Genomic DNA, 26,015 nt, shown 5'->3' on the forward strand with positions numbered 1-26,015 from the left:
AGAAAAACAGCAGACAAGCTGACTGAAAATGTAAATGCACTCTCTCTAACAGTAGGTGGCGCGCATGTTATCTAAACATGTTGTTCTTTCCAGCTACATGCCACGGTTTGAGCCGTCGTTTTCATACTTAAATATTCTCTAATCCACTCTCTAACAGTAGGTGGCGCTTATGGAACAGAAGAAATAGTACCGTTTCCCTGGTAACGGCTGTACACAAAGCAGTAAACACTGCGTTATTAGGCATTACATGGAGGTAAGACAAAAAAAAAAATGCTATCAAAACTTTTCTGAAGACAGCCATTTCCTTAAATAAATCCAGCATAAATCTTTTATTCTGGATAATCACTGCATTTCTGAACGTGTTCTATTTATTTATTTGCATAAATCTTTCCAACTACATGCCATGGTTTGATCTGCCACATCCGACGACAACAAAAGGTCAGTCCAATCTGAATGTTTTATATATGAATACATCATAAAACTCTTTTCATGTTTTTAAGTGCAAAATCACAGTAAAATTCTGAACATGTTCTTGTTTGTTTCTTTCTTTGTGACTCCTTCCATCTACATGCCACGGTTTGAGCATCACAATGGTAAACCTGGTAAGAAAGATCCTGTGACAGTCTAAAATATTTTTTTTACTAGTTTTAAAGTGCAGCATGAATCTTTTTTATTCTGGAAAATCGTATTTCTGAACGTGTTCTTCACTGTTTGACTCTTTCCATCTACATGCCACGGTCTGAGCCGACACAATGGTAAACGTAGTAAGAAAAATCACATGACGGCAATAAAAGGCAAGTCATATCTGAATGTTTTGTATATCAAAAACCTGTATTAGTATTTGTGTTAAAGTGCAGCATGAACATTTTATTCTGGAAGATCAATGTATTTCTAATAATGTTCTTTGTTTCTTTCTGTGCATGACTCTTTCCATCTACATGACATGGTTTGAGCCGATTGTAAATGTGGTAAGAAAGACCATGTGAAAACATACAAAACTGAACTTGTTTTAAATTGCAACATGAATGGAATCACCATTTCTGAACATGTTTTTGTTTGTTTCTTTCTTTGTATGACTCTTTCCATCTACATGCTATGGTTGGAGCATCACAATGGTGAATGTGAAACGTGATGGCAATAAAAGGCAAGTCAAATCTGAATGTTTTGTATATTAATACTTCAAAAAAACTTTATTAACTTGTTTTATAGTCAAAATCACTGTATTTCTGAACATGTTTTTCTCTGTTTTTCTTTACTTTACTTTTTCCAACTACATGCCACGGTTTGAGCATCACAATGGCAAACATGGTAAAAAAAAATATAATGTGACATCATCAAAAACCTGTATCAACTTGTGTTAAAGTGCAGCATAAATATTTTATTCTGGAAAATCACTGTATATCTGAACATGTTGTTCTCCTTTTCTTTCTCTGAATGACTGTTTCCATCTACATGCCACAGTTTGAGACGTCACAATGGTAAGCAGAAGTAGCGTGAGCTGCAGTTATTGGTAATTTATTCATTTCATATTTAAACTTTCAGTTTTCAACATTATCCTGCTGCCAGGATACCAGGTGTTTTCCTTTTGGACGCTGTCTGCGGTGCAGAGTGTTTCGGCTAGGGCTGCTCGCTCACCTCTACCTGTCTGCTGCGAGTACAAGGTCTCTGCTTGTGACTGAGGACATTTTCCTGTGCTTCCTGATCGTATTTTCCTGAGTTGTTCTCCAGTTCTGCGTCCACCATCAACTCTATCTACCAGTGAACGGCAGACTGCCCGAGTTTCTTTTGTGACTGAATAAACCTCATTTGTCTGCACCTTTGCGTTTGGGTCCTCTCTCCACTCCACGACAATGGGAACATAGTAATGACTCCAGCAATGAAAGTGGAGGAAGGACTCAAAGAATAGGAAAAAAAACATTAGGCTAATTATTAAAACAGAGTTCTAGCACTGCAGACAACTAATGCTTCAATAGACTATTTTAAAAGCAAGTGCAAATGATTTGCATCCACAGAGACAGAATGGGTCTGACATGACAGGTCTGGAAAGACTTTAGACAGAATACAATGTGCACTGGTGTGATTGTGTTCACATATTGACTACCGGCTCATTACTTCAGTAGCATAAAGAAGGCTTTCCCCTGATTTAATGACAGCATGTCAGGACTTAATGCAGAATCAAGTGTAATGATAATACCAATTAACACTTGGCAAAAATCCACATACATATTTGGCAAATTTCTGAAAGTTTAATAAATTAACATCTATCAAGTGAAGAAAGGCAATTCATTTGCCTTTTACAAACAATGCATATTAATGCAGTATGCCTTTAGCCAACATTGACTGTGCTGTTTTCGCCTATGAAGGTAGCCAAAACTGGCCCGTCAAACCACAGGCTTTGGAATCAGCTATTTTTTAGCTTTCTATTTTTGAGAAGCAACACCAAGGGGCTGAGAAAATTCAAGTCATTGTGAGCAGTGATTTGTAACTGCTGACCCACTGATCATTCACTGGCATAAGCACTTTATGCCACAATTGTCCAATTCCTCAATAATTCACATGGCAAAGCTACTTGGCAGAATGATTTTAGACTAGGGATGTTTATTTAAGGGTTTTTTCCTGATCGACAACTGACGCTTGTTAAACGATCATTACTCTTTAACCGACAAGATTGTTAAATTAGAATTAAATTAAATTACTGTAAATTGAAATGGATAAGTGTCTGTGACCCATTAAAAATACCAAAATTTGTTTTCCAGGGGTTTCGTAAATAGCAGCATAAACAATAGAACATGAGGATTCATCGACACCTCACGCACCTGCAGCGCTTCTGTGAACTGAGTAAAACAGAATAAAAACAGAATAAAATATATATATTGTGCGATTTGGTTCATTTTTGTGACGCGCTCCACAAATAAGTTCACTGAAAGGAAGCTGAGACGGCAGAGAGCAGTATCCTGTTTGTTTACAAAACCCCTTACAGTTTCGAATGATGTCTTACTCTTGACTATAAATGACAGTGTATTTTAAGTTGTTTCCACTGTTATAATAATAATAATAAAAAGAAAAAAAAGTGATCGAGCAGACGCCTCACACACGCACATCAGTTCTAGCACTGCTAATCATTCATTATCAAAATAAAAAACAGTAAAAAACCAAAAAACCAAACATATAAAAAGTTACACTGCTGCTCATTTGAAATAGTCCGTAGTAGAATCTGTGGCGTTCAGCGTGAGCACCGCCCCACTGTGCTCTTTATGCCAAGCACATTTCTGTGCATGTGAAGGATGATGTTTTTTTACGTGGATATTGGAACGTAAGTGAAGTACAAAGCCTAGTTTACATAATAAATAATAGTTTCGCATCCAATTACATTACAAATGTGGAAACATTTGGATTTGCGGCGAATGAGCGAGGTAGGCTACGTGGGCCCAACACCGGTTTCTGTTTCAGATTCGCTTTAAAATAAATTAAATTCTATATGTGTAGCATATTTTTTATATTATTTTGTAACCGTGCAGCAAACATTTTAAAATATCACATCAATGTGATTAAATTAATATACAGTATATTATAGGCCAGTGGTTCTCAACCAGGAGGGGCCAAATAGGAGGAGGGGCATTAGCGAACTTCCAGGGAGGCTGCAGGATGGCTTATGTATGTAAATTAATAAATTATTATTAATATATTTAAATGATCTAACTAAATATAAATTCTAAAATAACAATAATAATAATAATAATAATAATAATAATAATAATAACAGCATGCATCCAAGGTCAAAAAACTCTTTAATATTCTCATAAACATTGCACATCACCTAATTTCTGTTCGAAAATTCAGTCTCTCTAAACCCTTCCTTTCCAACAGACTACTCTGCTCTGATTGGTCCGATGGCCCAGTCTATTGTGATTGGTCTACTGTGTCGGAAATGAAACGGCCATTACCATATCTGAATTTCATCTCCGGAAGCTTCCTCAGCGCTTGATACACAGTGATACAAACAGGAACGCTGGCGTCGGTTTTCCCGTAACAATTCCAGCATGCAAAGTGGATTTACAGTGCTAAAAACAGCATCTTCTCAACAAGTCGACAACACAAACCACACTCTTCCAGGCCTCAGCTACAACTACAGTGTTTGAGGGCAAACAGCTATATTATACACTGTACAAAATGTAATATTCGAAAAAGCATAATAGGGCCACTTTAAAATGAATCATACCGCCCCCACCCCCACCCCCACCAAAAACTTGAAAATTCTTGAAATTTCAGGAATCATAAAACAAATCATGGTTAATTAATTAAATATATCAACACTCTGTTAAGAAAAAAAAGAAAAGAAAGAAGCAGCTTTGTCAATTACAGCAGGAATGAGAAATATCTTAGTCTTTATAATGAGGGGCTTTGAATATTGTGTAGGAAAACAGAGGGCCTTCGAGTCAAAAAAGGTTGAATAGGCCATAAAAATGTTAATTTGACACTGAAATCTCACAATTATGGTAATATAACTGCTGATATTTTTTCTATCAATCTTAAAATGGTAGCTCTAACATCCTGATGAGGCAACCCATGTCAGAAACCAAAGAATGCTCGAGCTATAAAGATTCAAATAAACACAACAAGACAGTAAATCACCCCAATGTATGAACTGGGTTAAACACAACACTAGAAAGAGAGCTATAAAGAGAAAGGAGAGAGAAGCAAGTTGTGTCACAGCACTAAATCACAGTCTAAAGACGTTCACAGAGACTGAACCACTCCAGAAGAAGAGGTTTTATTGTGTAAGGCATATTTTATGTAGAACGACTTTCATGGAAAATGTAAAACCTGAATTTGGATAAACTAATTTTACTATTAAAATAAAAAAGCCAGAGATCAATAGATGTGGTGTTTATTGATGGATTACAGTGGATGCTGCGTCGGGGCCGTTAAACTTGAATAAACCGCATCAAGTGGAGGTGTTTTCTTGAATCTTTTTAATTTATCAAGTGATTTCTTAGCATCAAGGACATTATTAATCATGCTCGCCTTGGCTTTAAAAAAAATTCAATATGCAACAGAACCTGGTTGCTGGATTTATCTCTAAGATGCTTAATGACTTTTTTAACCTCAGAGAAAGAAAAAAAGAAGAGAAAATCACAAGGAATGAGTTATACCTCTGAGCCACTGGAAACGTTAATTAAAAAGGAGGATCAAATTAGGCCAGAATATTCATTTGTTACAATGAAAGGTCTCAGAAAAGGAGGTGCATTTAAACACACACACACACACACACACACACAACATGTTTTTAAGATGATGCTCTGTGCTTGATGGGGGTGAAAACTACCCTCATAACAGATCGCAAGGCAAAGACACTCCAAGGAGAAAGGAGGAGAGTTATGAGTCAATTTACTGTTCTCCGTTACTATGGTTAAGAAGGGGACAAGCTTGAGTATCCTATGGCTTTGTTGTTCTGACGCTAGTCAACGTTACACAGAGGATGTTCAGTTCTTGAGGGGAAGAGAGCTTTTCTAAATCCAAAGAGGCTCTTTGGAGACAAAATGAGGCACGTCAATAGAATGGATCCTGGCCAAAAGTCTTTCTTATGGCTGGATCTTTTATGACACAGTCAAATGCCATCCAGTTTAAGTCAGATGAACAAAAATGAACATCAGTGAAGATATCCATTTTTACCCATTTGATTGACAGCAAGGAAAATAGACAAATACTGGCCTGTTGTAACAAAAAAGCCTTTTGTAGAGTCAGCATGAAATGAAAATTCACTAGTAATGCATTGATCATGGCCAAATCTGATTTTTTTTACAAGCAAATGGGCTGATTTCTTTTTACTTTAAGCAAATGTATTTGTTATTTATTTGCTCTATTACAGGTCAAACTGGTCTTAAACAAAAAGTATCTGTAGCTATTTGAAAACTGCATTTTACTCATGAGTCACGATCCAAACAAAGATGCTACACACATGTAACATGATCAGTTTCAATAAGCAAAAACAGAATGGTCTGACTTTAGCTTTGTGAAATTATGCTACATACAAAACAAAAACAGCAGACGGACTGAATGCAAATGCAAATTCACCGCTCTAAACAAAGCACTACACTTTATTAGGCCTTATACAGAGGTAAGAGGAAAAGAAAATGCCATTGAAACTTTTCTGAAGACAGTCAGTTACCTTCAATATTTATCCCCAATTTAATATTTATAATTTTTATTCCAATATTTCGGGCATCGCGAAGAGTGAGCTTGCTGAGCCTACAGAGTTTTCTCTCCTCTTTGCGCCTGTCTTGAGTGTGTCCTGTTTACAGAGTTCGTAATATTTCCACACAAATAATATTTTGGGAAATGATTACAATGCAGTGTGTGTGCATGGCCGGAACAGAGATTGGCCAAAATAAAACAAAAAACTGGCTGGTTGCCGATCAAGCATTTGGAGTAAAAACTGTCTGGTTCTGATTGATGGCCGGTCGACTGATGCATCTCTAAAATTCATGCATATTATAGATCTGTGAATACAATATTTATTTAAAATACCATAACCAGACCTTCCAGTGAAAACGACAGACTTCTTTCTGGTGACGTATAAGGGACTTCAAGTGTGTGTTCATCTGGCTCCACTTTTTGAGCCCACATCTAAAAATCTAATCAATAATTGATGCATAGGACCAGATCCCTGGCCTAATTTTTTCTTATTTTCCAATAATCTTTTAGACTCAGATGTATGTCACAATACAGAACAAAAGATCTGTCTCTACTTCTGTTTCATCGTGACTTTAAACTCAATAAAGTTATACATTAACCAGTGGGAACAGTTAAACTAAAGTTTTCCATCCAAATGGGTTTGATGAAGGGGAACAGAAAGGGAGAATCAATAAGGGTCATTAGAACACTCTTCGTGACCTTTCTGCTTTCATCCAACATAACTAAAGGAGAACAGAAAAACATCTATTCAGTGATAACTTCAGAGTTGCCTGGTGCTAAATGTTGCCCCTAGCCCTCTTCTTAACCCCTGTAGAATAGAAATCCGTTGTGAACCATCCATCGAGGGAAAAGGGGAGCTATGGTCTTCACATTCGGATGCAGGGAATGTTTTTAAAAGCATGCTGCCATATGAACATAAGGAAATTCATTTTTCAGACAGGGCTCAGCTGGGACCAGTTACAACAGCAGTGAATCACAAGATAAGATCACCTAATTTTAGCTTGAATCAATTAAGAAAATTCCTAAAAATGATATTCAACACCTATAAATTAGTTGTCAACATTTCCACTTCCACAGTGTTAGAGGAGAGACCTCAATATGAAACCATTCGCGACATCACTTAATCAGTCAGTTAATTAGGGTGCCGTTTTAAAGTGCAGGTCATCAATTTTTCCAAAGAGTGAGGTTTGACCATCTTAAAGCTAGAAATCTTAAAAGCTTGAGACACAGCAATAAGAGCAAAGTGCGCTGGGCTATGCAAACGAGTCTAAAAGCTTTTACAAGAGGACTACAAGACCATAAATTTTCCACTTTCCGAATCTGACAGCAACATCTACTCAATGCTAATCATCTCCACAAAGGTAATGTCATGGTCATGTTCTTTCTTACTACATGTCTGTTAGGTATTTCATAAACCAGTGAAGCGAGAGTAAACATTCAGGTATAGGCCTATAAATTTGTCCTTAATGAAAGGCATTTGTCACACATTGGCATCAAACAAACCACTACTGCTGGAATCTCCATCTTTGATACTAAAAAGGCTTAAAAAGACAAGGAAGGCTTTGGGCTTAAAAAGGATTTGATGCCATATATTGTGATGCTCAATAAAAAACAGGCTAATTGGGAAAGATCATGAGGAAATAAAGTGAAGCTAAGAAACTGGCAGCACCATCAACCACTTCAAGCTCAGGACACAAGATAAGCTGTTATAGGGGATCTAGACATTTGTTTACACTTATATATCTATTATTAGATGATTAAAATAAACATTCTTTGCACCAAATAAAGCATGAAAACAGGCTAGAAACATTTCAGACTCCAGCTCATTATACAGGGTAAATTGGCACTGGGTGTGGTGATGAAAATGGCCGATGATTATAGGCTTCAAGCTTTTAATTCCCCAATGGACTCTAAATCACATCTTCCTGCCCAAATGGAGCATATAGTTTTGTTTGTTTGTTTGTTTTTAAACATAATTATTGCCCAAAATGTCTGAGGCACCTGATCTCACCTCAATATTTCCACTCCTACATTATCTGATTTAGTTAAACCAATATATTCACAGGATCTCTTCAACCCAAGTTCCTTTATCAGGGTGATGGCAATTAAGATCAAAGGCAGATTAAACGGAAATGATTTCCGACAGCCATTGAAATGTTCCCCTTTCAATTATAGACACCACATCATACGATCCTACAAAGTGAAATACCAGAGAACAGAAAGTTCTATACTGAAACATTTAACCATTTATGCACACTACTCTTTCACATTGTTGAAATTGCCAATCTAAATTTGCAAACTGCAATAAAGCATTCTGTAGATGTTACTAATGACTAATAGAAATGTCCTATGTTGGAATATATTATCATATGCAATGATGTGTACTTTGTTAAAGAAGTACACAATAGCAACAAACAGTGAGCAATAAACAGACAGCAACAATACAGAGAAACTGCTTGCCAAACTGCTTGCCAAATAAATTACTGTGAATAGGACTTGAAATCAAACAAGTAGGATCTCTTTTGTCAACAATATTGCATACAATTTTTCCTCAAAATGCAAAATATTTATGAATGGTTTGAGAAGTAATTATCACTCCAATATTCTGCAGTGCAACAACAAAATGCAAAATGCTCAAACAATGCTGTCACTGCTTGAACTTAAAACTACTTAACCACTACAGGATGATTGGTTTGTGTAACTTTTGTGTTCAAGTGTTAACACGCAATATTTCCCTGCTGTAAACGCATTGGTTGCCCCTTAGCCAGCAGACCGTTGCAGGGGGTCCAGCGCACTGAAAAGGTTAATAGGATCATTTGCACTTGGTGTCTGCCGCCATGCTGGAAACCAGGATGTTGCAAAAACAAAACAAAACAAAAAAGCCTTTCAATTGTTCAAACCACCTCTCATCACACTTCCCTGAAATAAGTGTCACCGTAATAGCGAAATCCGGGCCATAGAATGCAAAGTGTACCAGGAAAAGAAAGTATGTTCAGGTAAAACCTCCCTGACAGTAATACAGTAGTGAATGTTTGAGTACCTGCCATTAATACAGCTAAATGACAACAACAGGCTGGCTTGAAAATCAGACTTGCAAAACCAGTCAGGAGTAGGGAATTAAAAGTTATTAATTCCATACTATTTACCTCTATTTTTGTAGGTGGACAAAGAGAATATAACATTTTTTAATATGATTTTTTTTTATACTTAAGAGCACACTACTGTCATTTAGTTAATAAATAAAGTAAAACAGTTTTGGGGTTTCAAATGTGATGAGCTACAAACAATTTATATAAACTCATCTTCATCCTAATACATATATACACATATATATATATAGAATATATATATTCTTAAAAGTTGATGGTATTTCGATTAACATATTGTGCCTAGTGAATTGACTTTTACAGAAATCACCTACTGAGTGTAGGAAGCAGTGAACACAATGTAGGGACTCTGAGATTCAGAACGTAGCTTGTAAACTCCATTAGTTGCAACATACATATGAAGATTTTAAATGAACTCAATCAAACTACCAAGAGGAAAATGTGTTTCAACACTATTACAACAAAAAATAAAGCAAAACATGTAGGATTTATGTATCAAGTGGGGGTCTAGCCACACAGGAAGCCAGTGCATTCTCATAGTCTGTGACTGGTGGGCGCCAAAACTGGCCCTTTAAGTGCTTTACTCAGAAGACCCCCACTTCAAAGAGCCCTTCTCTATTTACACACATGAAAATCCACAAACACTGTGGTAGCCAAAGGCGACGTAACTTACAGGACTGGTGTATGTTTATCAAAGCAACTTTGACAGGGCTATCAATATCCCATCCATTCATTTTGTAAGCAATTTGCTCATTGATCTGTCCTTCTTTTGTATTTTGATTGTTGCTCGAGGCATGAAGATCACCCGTGCGGAATAGAGGCTGAGTCACGTCGTAACGCTTTATTGGAATACCAATAAGGCAGTTCTATATATCTAAATACTGACATTAGTAAACTTTGTAAGCTAACTCTCCTTTAGGAAGCAGGAAAAGTAAACTGGCACCATAAAAACTCACCCTTATCCTCCTCATGGCCGCAACAATCTCCACACGGCTATTGGGTCGAGCCACATCCAGACTACCGATATACTGGAAATCAAAGCCAACGAGATTAGATTTATTAGATCTCCTGTCGACAAGTTGGGCTTAGTAAAACTAGATGTGGTATCAGAATTCACGCGCTCAATTAAAATGACAAAACGGAATGTAAACAAGTGGCAACAACAAAGGCAAAACAACTTTACATGTGTCCTGGGACTGGAAACAGGATTTGCAACAGGATGTAAATAATATATGCTGCTAAAAATCATCTTCATGTCAAAAGAAACTTACCTTTGCTTCGAAATTAATCCCATGTTGGAATGCTTCCTCGTTATGTAAAGGAATCCGCAAATCGTGTCCATCATCGACCAAATTGTATTTTGTTTTGGCTGGCATGGTGACGGTTTTACGTCCTTCTCCAGAGTTGAAAAAACAAACAGCTCGAGGGGAGTCAGAACTCAGTCTAACTCTTGCGATCCATGCCGTTTGTTAGCCCGAGGTCACTCTTATTTCTCATACGTGCTTTTGACAGAGCAACTTTTGTAGAAATCACTATCTTCAATCCGACGTCGCCGAAGTGGCTTCCCAAGGTGTACGTTTGACCAAATATGAATGATCTTCTCACTTGTTCCCATTCAAGCTGGTAGCCCTAAGCTTTAGCTGGTGTAGTAGTGCCAAAATCCTGCTTCCTGGGCTTTCCGTTTCCAATAACTTCACGCCAGCGCCATAGCCGAGCCCACACATCCTTTTCGAAGAGATTGTTGCGAGGGCAGAGCGCCATTGGTTGAAAGGGGGAATTCCACCTGCTTTCATTGGAACACGGCTTCAGGTTTGGAGGAGGAGAAAAACACCTCGCTTCGGATTCAACGCTCAACAATGGTGTTCAAAGGAGAGCGGAGCCTGGCATCTAGTGGCAGAGTTCGGTACACTGGTAGTTGAGACGAGTTGGCAATGTTGTGTCCCCAAGAGAATTTGAAAAGATAGGCTACATTAACTAAACAATATCAGTACTTTTTGGTTAACTGCGGCTAAACCTGTTTTAAAAAGTTCAGACTTTATTATTTTTTCAACTTCCAGACTTTCATTTACATTTCTTCTTTTTGTTATATGATGATCACATTAAAAAGTATTTCCTTTTTTCATTTATTTTTAAGTACTTTTTGAATTAGGCTACTTTTTATGTAATTTTGTTTGTATGCCCATGTACTATGAAAATCCATTATAAAATATACAATGTTTAAAATTATGCTGATCTATACAGTGAAATATAATTGTATGAAGATCAATTTTAAAAATTACACCAGTCCCACAAAATTATTTGTCATTTAACAACAAAACATCTCACCTCAATAAAGTTTTCAGAAGTTGGTATAGCCATACTTGTTTACCAACCTCAAAACATTTAAGTAAACTAACTCATTTTTCTAAGTTAGTAGAACTTACATTTTTTTTGTGACAAGTGGGGTGGGGCTGAAAGCTGTGGAAGCGGAGCAAGGCTTGTGTGGTGCACAAGTGTCTCTCATTAACAATGACGTCAAAGGCAAATAAAACATGCTATAATAACTATCAAAGAGACTATAATTATTGCATGTATATAATCAAACATCATACAGTATATGTGGTCTTAAAAGTTTTGCAGCCCATCCTGAACCTAACCATATGCTCTACTCTTCACCACAATGGTAACCCTACAAAACTAACAGAACCCCCTGTAAATCCCAACACACAAACTTATGTCTCCCTATGTTAATCTTGTGCAATAACACACAAAATAACACTTAATGTCAGCATTTATTTTCCTTATACAGTCTGACGCAAAGCATGCTGGGAATTAGAAATCAGCTGCAACTCAGTCATATGAAGTTCAGCTTACTACAATCAAATTTTGAGTTCACGCAACTTTTTACTATTAAGTACAATGAACTTTCATTATTATTTGAGTGAAACAAATTTCATTTACTTAATTTCACTGGTTGTTTTGTTTTGTTTTTTACAGCATGCATGTTCCTCTTAACCAATCAAACTGATTTGGTAATCATTACCAGCACCTGTGTTCTTGCAGTCTGACTATTCAGTGAGACTAATCAGGCCACATAAGCAAATCTTGCCTTTATTTTCTTACCTCAGTGTGCAGTCTCTTTTGTCTGTTTTTTTTTTTTTTTTTTTTTTCTATCCATATAAACTTTCCAGCTTCCCATCATCTCTGCATTAACACATTTCACGTAGTCTTGTATAGTCTCGTATGTTTCTCATACAAAGTCACAGGTGGATTGGTAGCAGAAGTTGCCCTTCAGATGGTAACAATGCATTATGTGCCCCATTGGCTCTGTCACCTCTGAAGACTGAACAACTGCAAACAGATGGGCAGACATGGCAAAAGAAACTGTAAATAATGTTAATGTTCCAACTCGGGTCCAAAAGCCATCAATTTTATGAAGCCCAATCCAGTAACCTTGAAGAGTCTGGAAAGGTTGCAGTTGAAAAGCCTCCTTTTTGTTCTGAATGGCCAACACTGCAGTTCTGCTTTCATCAGTCTTTATTTTTAATGGACTACTTTCACAGATTGTTTGTGGTAAAATAGAATGCATAGTCTAGTTACTAATTGGTTTTAAATTTATGTGCTTATTTAAGCACAAAGGAGGCCAGAAAAGCCATTTCAATAGAAAGAACACAATACTGAATGACATTTAACCAGCTGAGTACATTAGAACAACACATCAATATTGTTGTAGTATCAGTGGGCTTATTTATTGATGCACTAACATAAAGTGATCCTTTTGATGCTGATCTTTTATTAATATGCTTTTATTGTGTTCTTTAATAATAATAATTCTTTCATTATAATGGTTCTTATCTGGTAATTATTGTGATATAGTTGCTCAACTCTAGTTCTTGACTTGCCTTCCCGAAACTTCAGCCAATATAAGCATTGCAGTTCTAGTTTCCCATCTCGAAAGCTGAGAGGAGAAACCTCTAAGGAAAATTTTGTAGTGCTTGAGGCCAAATAGTTCTTTTTCTATTTAGATAAGATATCTAACACTTTTTGCCAGGGATGTTTCCCACATTTATTATCACAGCTAAATGCATAGGCTATTATGCACATGAACATAATCCACAGCATGCTTCTAATTCTATTTAGCAATCAAAAAATGTAGCATTTCAACCCTCTCAAAGCTAAATGTTGCAGTAGAGTAGGTTTCTTTCCTTTTTAAAAATGTTTGATTGCTTAAGGCAAGGGGGGAAAAGTTGGAAACCGTGTTGGTGTTACAAAGTAACCGCTGGGGAGATGTGCAGGCAGAAACTGACTCATACATTTCCTATACAGCATTATCTTCAGGCTCTGTTTATTTAATAAAAGACTAACAATGTAGGTTGTGAGGAACACTAGGAAGTGACATTCTGGGATGGCACCTTTTCTGTATCTCCCAGTTTCATGGAAAACAAATATTTGTTTTTGTGCGGTAGTGCATGGAAATTACTAAGTATAGCTATAGCAAATACAAGACTGTATTAAAGTAAATAGAACAGATTAGAATAGAATACATTTATGAATACATTTTATCTTTCACCCTCTCCTGGTGGTTTTTGGGATGTAGTATATGTACAACTCACTAATGGGCTGATCTGAAGCGAGTCGTGTTAATCAGTGAGCAAAGGTTACTGCAAGGATTTAAAAAAAAAAAAAAAAAAAAAAACACTGGCAGCATCCAAAATAACATACTTCCTTACTATATAGTAGGCGAAAAACAGTATGTGACAAAAGAGGTTTGTCCGAATTCACAGTACTCATAAAAGAGCAGGGTAACACTTTAAAATAATGGTCTGTCATTAATAAGTAACTATGCAGGAAGTAATGCAGGACAAATGAGTAGTACTACATTAACACTTCAGCTATCATTAACAAATATAGAAACAAGCTTAACTAATCAGTAAGTAATATCAAATTTAGGATTAAGATAGTTCCTTATTAGATAATCAATAATTACTGAATGAGATTGGCATCATTAAGATCTAATAGGTAATTATGACAAACTATAAAAAATGACTAATTAATTACTAATCCCAACATTGAAGTGTCTGAGATGTGAGCAACTGTCTTTTTTGTGCGTGTCTGAGACGTAATCAGTCATAATTTTTACTCTGAATATAGTCATAACATGCATCACTAGTTACCTAGTCACTGTGCAGTAACTACTAGTGACCTGGACCATTATTTTAAAGTGAAAAACCATCTTTTTCAATTTAAAATAATGGTTCAGATCACTAGTAGTCCTTGAAGAGTGACTAGGTACTTGAGTAATTAGTGATGCATTTTATGTTCTGAGTAAAAAAAGACAATCTTCAAGAACTACTAGTGATCCGGACCATTATTTTAAAGTGAAATTATGACTGATTACGTCTCAGACACACGATAATGTTCTTTATAAATTGTCAGTTAGTTAATAGTTATTAATGAGGATAATCTCATTAAGTAATTATTGATTACCTAATAAGGAACTATCTCCTAAATTTGATATTACTTACTGAAGGGTTAAACTTGTTTCTATTAGTTAATAGTAATAGCTGAAGTGTTAATGTAGTGCTACTCATTAGTCCTACATTACTTCCTGCATAGTTACTTATTAATGACGGACCATTATTCTAATGTGTTACCAAGAGAAGGCAAAAAACACCTGGATGACCTTCTACTTCCAGCGAGATTCGTAGGGTGCGTTTACACGATAACGATGTACTAAAAACAGCATTTTTTTGTGTACAGACGACAACGTAGTCAAAATGATCCCCTTTCACACTGATCTGCGAAAACGATTAAAAATGCTATATTTTGCATGCCAGGCCAGTAGTTGGCGATGTCACTTTGTAAAGAAAAACTATGTGCCTAGACTAAACACGTAATATGCATGGGCATGATTTGCAAATTTGCATTTTTGTAGGTTACACGGAGACAATAACAGTATTGTTTTCAAAAACTTGCACTTTAGAGGATTTTAGGATTTGTGAATGGCAGTGAAACAACACAGCTGATGCTGGTAAGTAACATGACAGTGACAACATGTTGAATGTAGCACGTCCGGATTACATTTATACTACACACATTCATACTGTATAGAACATGTTTTTTTTAGCGATTGCAAAGTGCTTATTCAAAATAAGTATCTAATCTAGAGAGTATGTGATTTTGGATGCGATTTCAGCTACTCAGTTTGTGCCTCTCCAGAGGAGAAAGAAGGAGATTTTGTGTGAAATATTGGTGTGTGATATTGTGTGTTGAAGAAATGAGTGTGATTATTGAGAGACTGATCTATGTTAGAAGGGAAAAATGGGATGTTTTAGAAGATGATGGAGGAGAAAAAGATATAGACAAAGAGAACTTTTTAAAATATAGTTTTGTTTCTTTTTAAGATAGATTAAGGAATATTCTTTCTCTGGTCTTTTTGCTTTGCTATGTTTGAGCTCCAGTCTGTGCTGGAGTCTCCTTCTTTTGAAGAGTTAGGAAGGTGTTAAAAAATATAAAAGGGATATCAAATAGTAATTGATGAAGACTTTGCTTGAATCTGAACTTTTAGTACTACCTGAAATTTGTTGAACCTGATTGTGACTGAAAATATATGTAATGTATGATGTAATGATTGGGATACTGTACCACTGTATGTCATGCGCTACAAGTAAGTAAACATTTTATAGACCACTACTGGTTCCGACAACACTAAAACAGTGATTACTGCATTAATTCTGCATAAATATGAAAAAGAATGATACTAGAATTAAAAAAAAAAAAAAAAAAAAAAAAAAAAAACACTTATGAAATAAATTATAATGCAAGATCTTTATAACAACATAAGTAATTTATAGCATTTATAGCATTACTTCAATACAATAATAAACCACAGAGGGGCGGTGCAGTACTAGAAAGCAACTGGTGGTCAAACTTGGGCAAAGGACAAAAATAACTGTCTTTTGTTTAAACAGCATATTGCAATTTTCAAACTTTTCAAACAGTATTGTTATCACTATTGTCAGTATATGAAAACCAGATTTGAGCTATTTAGTTGTTTATTACTTAGCAAAAGCAGAGCAACCATTTGGAATATTTGTTATGAGATGTAATATTATTCTTAAAGGGTTAGTTTACCCAAAATGAAAATTCTGTCATTAATCACTCAGCCTCATGTTGTTGAACACCTGTAAGACATTCGTTCATCTTCGGAACACAAATATAATTTTTTTTGATAAAATCAGAGAGGTATATGACTCGTCCTTAGACAGCAATATAATCAACACTTTCAAGGTCTAGAAAGGTACTAAAGACATTGTTAAAAAAGTTGACGTGAATACTTTTGTGCGCAAAAACAAAACAAACATAATGACTTTATTCAACAATATCTTCTCTTCTGTGTCATTCTTATATGTTGTTTGAGGCCAGCACTTCCAGGTTCTACCTCAGAACGCCGACTTCGCCGGCTCCTACGTCAGCATCACGTATGCGTCGTACTGCTCACGTGATCAGCTTTGGCCAATACTGAGCCAGCATTCAGATGTAAACACGGAAGCCTTCACTGTGCTTACTGTGAAAACTACAAACCCGATTCCAAAAAAGTTGGGACACTGTACAAATTGTGAATAAAAAAGGAATGCAATGATGTGGAAGTTTCAAATTTCAATATTTTATTCAGAATACAACATAGATGACATGTCAAATGTTTAAACTGAGAAAATGTATCATTTTAAGGGAAAAATAAGTTGATTTTAAATTTCATGGCATCAACACATCTCAAAAAAGTTGGGACAAGGCCATGTTTACCACTGTGTGGTATCCCCTCTTCTTTTTATAACAGTCTGCAAACGTCTGGGGACTGAGGAGACAAGTTGCTCAAGTTTAGGAATAGGAATGTTGTCCCATTCTTGCCTAATACAGGCTTCTAGTTGCTCAACTGTCTTAGGTCTTCTTTGTCACATCTTCCTCTTTATGATGCGCCAAATGTTTTCTATGGGTGAAAGATCTGGACTGCAGGCTGGCCATTTCAGTACCCGGATCCTTCTTCTACGCAGCCATGATGTTGTAATTCATGCAGTATGTGGTCTGGCATTGTCATGTTGGAAAATGCAAGGTCTTCCCTGAAAGAGACGACGTCTGGATGGGAGCATATGTTGTTCTAGAACTTGGATATACCTTTCAGCATTGATGGTGCCTTTCCAGATGTGTAAGCTGCCCATGCCACACGCACTCATGCAACCCCATACCATCAGAGATGCAGGCTTCTGAACTGAGCTCTGATAACAACTTGGGTTGTCCTTGTCCTCTTTATTCCAGATGACATGGCGTCCCAGTTTTCCAAAAAGAAGTTCAAATTTTGATTCGTCTGACCACAGAACTGTTTTCCACTTTGCCACAGTCCATTTTAAATGAGCCTTGGCCGAGAGAAAACGCCTGTGCTTCTGGATCATGTTTAGATATGGCTTCTTTTTTGACCTATAGAGTTTTAGCCAGCAACGGCGAATGGCACGGTGGATTGTGTTCACCGACAATGTTTTCTGGAAGTATTCCTGAGCCCATGTTGTGATTTCCATTACAGTAGCATTCCTGTATGTGATGCAGTGCCATCTAAGGCCCCGAAGATCACAGGCATCCAGTATGGTTTTCCGGCCTTGACCCTTACGCACAGAGATTGTTCCAGATTCTCTGAATCTTTGGATGATATTATGCACTGTAGATGATGATAACTTCAAACTCTTTGCAATTTTTCTCTGAGAAACTCCTTTCTGATATTGCTCCACTATTTTTCGCCGCAGCATTGGGGGAATTGGTGATCCTCTGCCCATCTTGACTTGAGAGACACTGCCACTCTGAGAGGCTCTTTTTATACCCAATCATGTTGCCAATTGACCTAATAAGTTGCAAATTGGTCCTCCAGCTGTTCCTTATATGTACATTTAACTTTTCCGGCCTCTTATTGCTACCTGTCCCAACTTTTTTGGAATGTGTAGCTCTCATGAAATCCAAAATGAGCCAATATTTGGCATGACATTTCAAAATGTCTCACTTTCTACATTTGATATGTTATCTATATTCTATTGTGAATAAAATATAAGTTTATGAGATTTGTAAATTATTGCATTCCTTTTTTATTCACAATTTGTACAGTGTCCCAACTTTTTTGGAATCGGGTTTGTACGTAAGGATAATGCCAGGGAAGAGAAGAGATTGTTGAATAAAGTCTTAACATTTTTAAATTTTAAATTTTTGTTTTGTTTTTGTGCACGAAAAGTATTCTCGTCACTTCATAAAATAAGGTTGAAGCACTGCAGTCACGTTGACTGTTTTATCGATGTCTTTGGTACCTTTCTGGACCTTGAAAGTGTGGGTTAAATTGCTGTCTATGGACGAGTCATATACCTCTCGGATTTCATCAAAAGTATCTTAATTTGTGTTCTGAAGACGAACGAAGGTCTTACCGGTGTGGAACGACATGAGGGTGAGTAATTAATAACAGAATTTTCATTTTTGGGTGAACTAACCCTTTAAAAACATTTTTCTCTTTATAAACTACAACTATAATTTTATTCACATTTAAATTTTTCACACTTAAATCTAAAAAAATAATTGTACAGTGTATTGCATATACAGACAACACTGACAACTCCATCTTGCAATGAGGTGAAAAGAACAAAGAAATATTGTTGTCTGTTAATGATACTTGGCAGGTGAAAAAAAAAGAAATAAAAAAAGGTTAATGATGAAAGCTGTTCTTTGTTCTCCTTAACCTACATTACACTAAGTATGTCAGATCATAATCAGTTAGATCATTCGCCAAGGTTATGTCAGAATATGTGATGCAACTTATCACTGATGATAATAGATAATAGTTTTGAGGTCACCGTTAGGCTATTAAACTTTCTGTACTCGTTATGCATGCTAAAGGCTTCTCTGTTAATTGGTAAAGGGTCAAGCTCAAGGCAAAGGTGTTGAACAGGTTTTTAGAACAAGGCTGTCAAACACCACAGTAACAATCATTAATCTATGGTTTGACATAGCAAGGCTAATTTGCCCCATAAACCATATTCAGGCATCAAATTTTGACATGTTGACCTAGATATAAAATGTCATCATTTTGGTCACTAGTAGATAGCTTGGTTTCATTGGAGCAGAGAAGTATGCAAGGCATGACATGCTTTATCAATTTGGCCTTAATAAACCAGACGCTTTATTGTAGCCAAGGCCAAATGTCTAAAAAGTCTTCAAGATTTACTGGTGTGTTTGGGTTATGCAATCTAAACCGAGTCTCCACAGGGAAAGGCTGTGTTTGGCTGTTTGGCCACAGAGTGTCACTGTTGTTCTGCTGTTAAATTTAATGCTGCGTTCACGCCACCTCGTACTTACGGCATCTTGAGATGACAACACCTTACGTTGTATTCGGAGCTGTTCACGTCCTTTGACTGGGAATTATGCGTTTCTACGGCACCACTATCAACTCCTAAATAAATCTACAGCGGTCAGGTGGTATATGTGGGAGCTTTCAGAAAACTCCCAGCTTACAAGCTGTAATTACGAGCTCTATGAGGAGGTGAACGCTTTTTACGAACCAGAATCTCGTAGATACAGTAATTACAATATGGCGTGAACGCACCATAATATATTTCTTGAAATAGCATTTTTGAAGGCTCAACCAAACCATAATCGCATAGATACTAGGCCTATAGGCTTTATGCCGAACGTCACATTAACAGACAGAAAAACTAGCATCTGCTTGTCTGAGAAAGTGTTAACAGCAGTATGAACTATGCTATTGCTATGGACTGTTTTTAAGGTAATCAGCAAACCTAGCTAGTTCTTTTTATTGTTGCCGTTAAATTTTTTTAAATATCCGAATGCTAATAATAAGAAGAAAAAACTTTTATATGTTAATCTGCACATGCGATGGTAGCTCATTTGAAGGCATCTTGAGTAAAACAGCTCCATATTTAATGTAACGTACAAAATAACTGAACCGGAAGTGATGTAATCTGTTTTTACAGAATACAATACAAGTGGGCGGAATATGTGGGGAAAAGGTAGCGGAACAAAGCAATTAAGTAGCAATTAAGTGGTTCATTGCAATTTGTATACCAAATGGATTCACTGATTAAGAAAATTGTTTTGAAACTCTGAAAACTTTAAAAACAATATTAAGTGGGTGAGAGTCAAATGGATAGAAACAAGTCATGTTATAGCTAATGAACAGTTTTTTTTTCTTTTTCTTTTTTACAGTGGTGTAATGACAGTTTCCACAATATATCAACATTTCTTGGAATGGTGCCCTTATTGCTATAAATGAGTGTAATGTTGTTAAACTGTTTATGTTTGTGGCTCTCCTCTATTTACATGAACACTAATGGTGCAGAAACAAACTCTAGCTATTTGAGTCGTGACAAGGTTAGTAATTTGGACTTCTCTCACAAGCTCTCCCTCTTTTAGGCTAACCTCAATTATCAGCTTTTCTTGTCTATCTATCTATCTATCTATCTATCTATCTATCTGTCTATCTATCTATCTATCTATCTATCTATCTATTTGTCTGTCTGTCTGTCTGTCTATCTAAACTTCCCTGTGTCAAATATTTCTTCATGTTGACACTTTTTCTCTGTTTTGTCCCAGAAAGCTTAAGCCACCAGTCCCTGAATTGGCCAGTCTTTTAGGTAATGAGACTTCCTCCTCTTTGGTATCTTGATAGGATGCACACCAATCTCACGTTTTTACGTAATCCATGACACATCTTTACCATACAATCTTGATTACTTACAATACCCTGGCCGATGACCTGAGGCTACGAATGTCTTTTTGACATTTACAGGATGATAGTAGCGCTGGCGTCATCCACGGGTTTCATGTTGTAAGTGAGCATGCTCCAGCCTGATGTTCCTCTTTGCGTCCAGAGAGCTTTCCCAGCCCCTCTCCCACAGCCAGGGCTTGATTGTTGGATTGCAGATCCCCTAAAGACCTCCAGTGTGGGTCAAGAATCCAGTGCTCCCTGTGTCCTGTTCCATATGGAACATGTGACACGTACAGTAGCTGCAATGATCATATTATATAATTGGATTAAATTAGGACTTACACATGCTTGAAGAATAAATTGACGGTTAAAGATCGGCACTTACTTAGTGGAATAGATGTTTCATATGAGACTGAAATACATGCAACACAAATTTGCTTGCATGAGCATTTCATATTTCTGATTTATTTTCACCAGTTACAACTTAGCACTTATTTACACTACAACTACTAAATATTTGAGCGTTTCCATTATACATAGGGTTACCTTTCAACTAAGTTTAAACTAAATATTTAAGGAAGCCTACAACCAGGAGTAATGTCTGGAATAAAATGGCAGACTGATTGGATTACATCAATGTTTTGTGTGACATACTTTAGTCCTTTAGACACACTGTAAACGATGATGTTGACATTTACGCTTGTTTACATTAAGAGAACATAAGAATAAAGGACTTCTCTGCAGCTCTTGAGCACAGAACTCGTCTAATCCAGTGGTTCTCAAGCTTTTTGACTCCAAGAACCCATCCACCATTGTCCATTATATCTGTAAATTAGAATAAAAATGAAAAAAAAAAAAAATAATGTTTTTGCCTTATTTGAAATGATTTTAAATAATTTGAGGCCCTCTTGGAAGTTTGCTGAGGCCCCCTAATGGGCCCTGTTTGAGAACCACTTCTCTTGTGTGTCACCCTGTGACAATTGTTCAGGGTTTCAACACAAAGAAATATAAATTAAATAAATAAATGTGAAAGTTTTCAGTTTGTTGTATTAGTAATTATTCTTCCTGACTAATCTTGGATACAGATCCTGAATACTTTTTTACATATTTGAATACACTATTCATAATGTAATTTGTTACATACTATAATATACTATAATATCCTATATATAATTTATATACTATAATAACCAGGGCTTGACATTAACACCCACCAAATGCGGGTGGATATCAGCAGTGGCGTGTAACGCAGTAACTCCTACTAACCACTTTGGTGGGTTTCAATTTTATATCTAATTTATATACATTTTTCATTTGTAGTCTTTTAAAAAGGCGTCTGAAATAATAAACGAAGTGCAATTTGCAGTGTTGTCAAAAATATCGATTTTTCAATACACATCGATGCTAAAATATTTTAAATGTTTCCAGTACTCATTTTCCACATAATAGATACACAATACCAGCTGTGCTTTCTCGTTCTCTCATCTCTCCGACAGTGAGTTGACACACAAACCCGCCTCCCCTCACTCACTCGTTTCATTTGCTCCGGTTGAATATTGGTGTTACAGGGTTTGAATTTTGACGTGGGATTGCGCGTATTGCGCATAATTTAACTTATTTCCGCAGATTTTGTTCTCACACCCAAAGTGCGTAAACATAAAGCCGCCTCTCAGTACTAAATTGGGTTCTTTTTTGCTGCTTATTGCACTTAAACAGTCAAATACACACAAAATAATGTAAATGCCGGTCTTGGCGAGTATCCACATAAACACAGTCAGTTATGTTTTAAATGAACGTAACTAGTTGAGAAAGAAAATGCATGTGTAACAGTATAATGGATCCATGTGTCAGGTCTTAAAGTGACCTAATATACCTGCTGCCAAATTATTAGATATAATATTAAAAATATGTATATCGCAGTTTTTCCCTGTCGATCGGTATTGATGTCACAATTTCGGCCAGTGAAAATGCTGAGTAGCTAGTAACTTTGGAAAACCACTAGCCACAGTGGCTGGTGAGCAAAAAAGTTAATGTTAAGCCCTGATAATAACTGTAATAGATTTGATAATTATTAATATATTTCATATTTCAAACTGAATTTATTATCTTTGACAGTTATGTGATGAAAAAGAAGTTTAAAACCTCCTAATCCATAACCAGATAAACTAAAATTCATGGCTTTTCAGCACTTCTGTTTACAAATTTGAAGTCTTTAGTTTATGGCCTGGTTTCACAAACAGGGCTTAGCTCAAGCCAGGACTAGGTCTTAGTTAAATTAGCATATTTTAATAGGTTTTATAAAAATGCCTTAGAATAAAACATTACTGGTGTGTGTCTTGAGACAAAATAATGGCACTGACATATTTTAGATGTCAGTGCAAGCTATTTTTAGTTCAGCTCAAACAGCTCAAACATGCATTTTTGGGACTAGCTTAAGCTTTGTCTGTGAAACCAGGGGTATGAATGGCTTATGACTTAACTACCTAAAACTAACTTTGTGATTATTGTCACTCTAATGTATCTCCTATAGAAATTTCAGGACGATTATAAAAGGGGGTCATTCCTATCTCGATTCATTCATCAGATGCATTTGCTGCCATTTCAATTCACTCTGCTAATAGCGCAGATGAGATGTGCCCTGAAAGGACCACATTACTATGAAATGGAGGGAGCGACTGCCAGGGGCCTGAAAGATGATGCACTAAAATACATGCCACAAAACAGAGAGCTTCTGATCATTTCAAACCAATAAATGAATCCACACCTCTGTAACCTGTAGAAATGGATTGTTTCATCAAATGGACTGGCTCGTTGTTGGAAAACAATTCCATTATCTTGTCAGTCTTGATTTCACTGAAAAACAGATGTTCGTACAGCGAAAACATTAATCACAGACATTTAAACCAAATTTTACTCTCTCATAAACGGTGCAGTGCGTTGATGAGACAATGTGGTGTGGAGAAACACATTGGACTTTCAAATCACATGATTTCGTAAGACTGGGGTTGAAGTTCACTCTGTCAACGGGCCTAATCAGCATCAAGCAGTGATGAAGACTGAACCTGTCGTAACCTTATTCTCTCTCAGCACTTTGAAGCGTGCTGAAGATGTTCTGATTTAAGGGAACAATCTCTTTGGTCTTTCAGTACACATAGCGGACAGCATGCAGGGTTTTTTAAACACACACATACATAAGCAGTCCAGGTCTGTGCTGAAAGGAGCAATGGGCGCTCAAACGCCATCTGGTCAAATATCCACCTCTCTCTGTGCTGCCTGGCACGTAGCTCCACGTTTATTTATGTTACCGCTAACAGACACGACCACATTAATTCCTCACACATGCTCCCTCGCATGGGTAAAACACTTTCTCACTCTCTTAGACAGTTAGGGGACAAAGGAGTTTGTTTGTATTTAAATGTGTCATGAAGCAACTGATGATGTGCTTATACTGGAATAGTACCAGTACACAGTTCATTCACATCAACAGTATTAAACAACTTACAGTAACAGTTTGACTCAGAATTTTACTCAGAAAAATCTTTGTATCAACATCAACTCAATATTAAAAAAAAAAAGAAAATAAATAGAGGTCACCTTCCTGTCACAGTTAATATTACAATCCATTTTCCATTCAGAAACGGTTGTAAATGGCCATAAACATCACAGTCCTGGGAGCGATTTAGAGAAAGCTTAATGGCACCTGTTTTACAATACATTTATCATCTGTCTTGAGTTACGGCATCAGTCTTTGAAATACAACAGATAACCAGAAGCTGAACTTTAGACTCGGATACGCTCAGGGATGGGTTTTTTTTTTTTATCAGTTGTATGCTGAAGATGTGCCTGTCTTAAAGGAATAGTGCCCTGAAAATACCCAATTGTCATTTACTCAACCTCATGTCATTCCACGTTTTCTTGCATGGAACAGAGGAAATTTTTAAATAATGCTCTGTTCGTTTTTGCAGTGAATGAGGGCTGAGGCTATCAAGCTTCAAAAAGCACACAAAATAACCATATAATATCATAAATAAAATGAGTCCATATGATGATGTGCTATATTCCAAGTTCTTACTCACTGATAATCTTCCAGTCCAATGTGCTTTTAACTTTTGTAGCCAGATCATTGAGTTAGTGAATCATCTGTGAAGTGGATTAGATTCTGGAACAAATCATTAACAGATTCAATGAACTCATTCAAAAGATCTAACTCAAAAGAACATTTTGTTAGTGAACTGAACATCACTATTTCTCTCATGAACAGCTCAAGTACTTAAATTTCTGTCGGTTCCCCCCACAAAGCTATAGTATGACTTTGAAAGACTTGCACAATTTTTATTAGCCATTTTTTTTTATGGCGTTTATCTGTTTTTCTGGAGCTTGACAGTCCCAGTCCTTGTTTATTTTCAGTATATGTTAAAAGATTGGCCAAGATATTCTTTAAAAAAAAAAAAAAAAAAAAACTTTAGTATTTCATGGAAGAAAGTCTGTCATATTGTTTTTGAACAGTTTTCCCCCTACTATTCCTGACATATAGTATTAATAGTTTCTGTTTACATAAAAGCAAAGGGGCATGGTGTTTTGACATTACATATAACTGAGCTCATAAGAACAGAAACATGTCGTTGCTGAGTTGAAGAAAAACATCATAGATTCTTATTAAATTACAAACTTATTCTAAAACTACTTTTGGAACAAAACTGTCCAATCTACTACAGGCATGACCAAAAATGTGGCTTGGACACAGCATAAATACAGAACAATCCGTGAAGCCAGAACATACAGTACTTATTCACTTCAGACAAACACGTTGCTTCACTGCAGCTTTTCATAGACTGTTCAGTGAATTTTCTGAACTGACAAGAAAGACTGTTATTACGTTGTCTGGCCATGGCAGAATTTTATTGAGCTAGTTCAGTCAGACGTTGATTGAGTGTTGAGCACCGTGTTTTTCTCTCTCTTTATCTGAGGCCGATAAGTCTAAACCC

The 26,015-nt window shown here is 36.4% G+C and overlaps 1 protein-coding gene and 1 long non-coding RNA gene across 3 annotated transcripts in view; one reads left to right on the top strand and one right to left on the bottom strand.

Moving 5' to 3' along the window:
- The window catches only part of nos1apa (nitric oxide synthase 1 (neuronal) adaptor protein a), a 115,020-nt gene extending 103,909 nt beyond the window's left edge, over window positions 1-11,111 (bottom strand). Inside the window, exons 1-2 of one of the 2 annotated variants that reach the window (XM_051896547.1) lie at window positions 10,574-11,102; window positions 10,259-10,330 (exon numbers count right to left, since the gene is read on the bottom strand). In XM_051896547.1, the coding sequence (XP_051752507.1) occupies window positions 10,259-10,330; window positions 10,574-10,678 (177 nt within the window). In that variant the 5' untranslated portion in view covers window positions 10,679-11,102. Of the gene's footprint in view, window positions 1-10,258; window positions 10,331-10,573 lie in introns of both variants that reach the window. The other variant, XM_051896548.1, reaches the window with a different exon arrangement.
- Window positions 1,056-2,123, top strand: LOC127514112 (uncharacterized). The gene is made up of 3 exons (XR_007930563.1): window positions 1,056-1,308; window positions 1,462-1,478; window positions 1,567-2,123. It is a non-coding gene; the product is annotated as an uncharacterized LOC127514112 (long non-coding RNA).
- Window positions 11,112-26,015: the final 14,904 nt, after the last annotated feature.

The sequence above is a fragment of the Ctenopharyngodon idella genome, chromosome 6 (assembly GCF_019924925.1).
Source record: "Ctenopharyngodon idella isolate HZGC_01 chromosome 6, HZGC01, whole genome shotgun sequence".
NCBI lineage: Eukaryota > Metazoa > Chordata > Actinopteri > Cypriniformes > Xenocyprididae > Ctenopharyngodon > Ctenopharyngodon idella.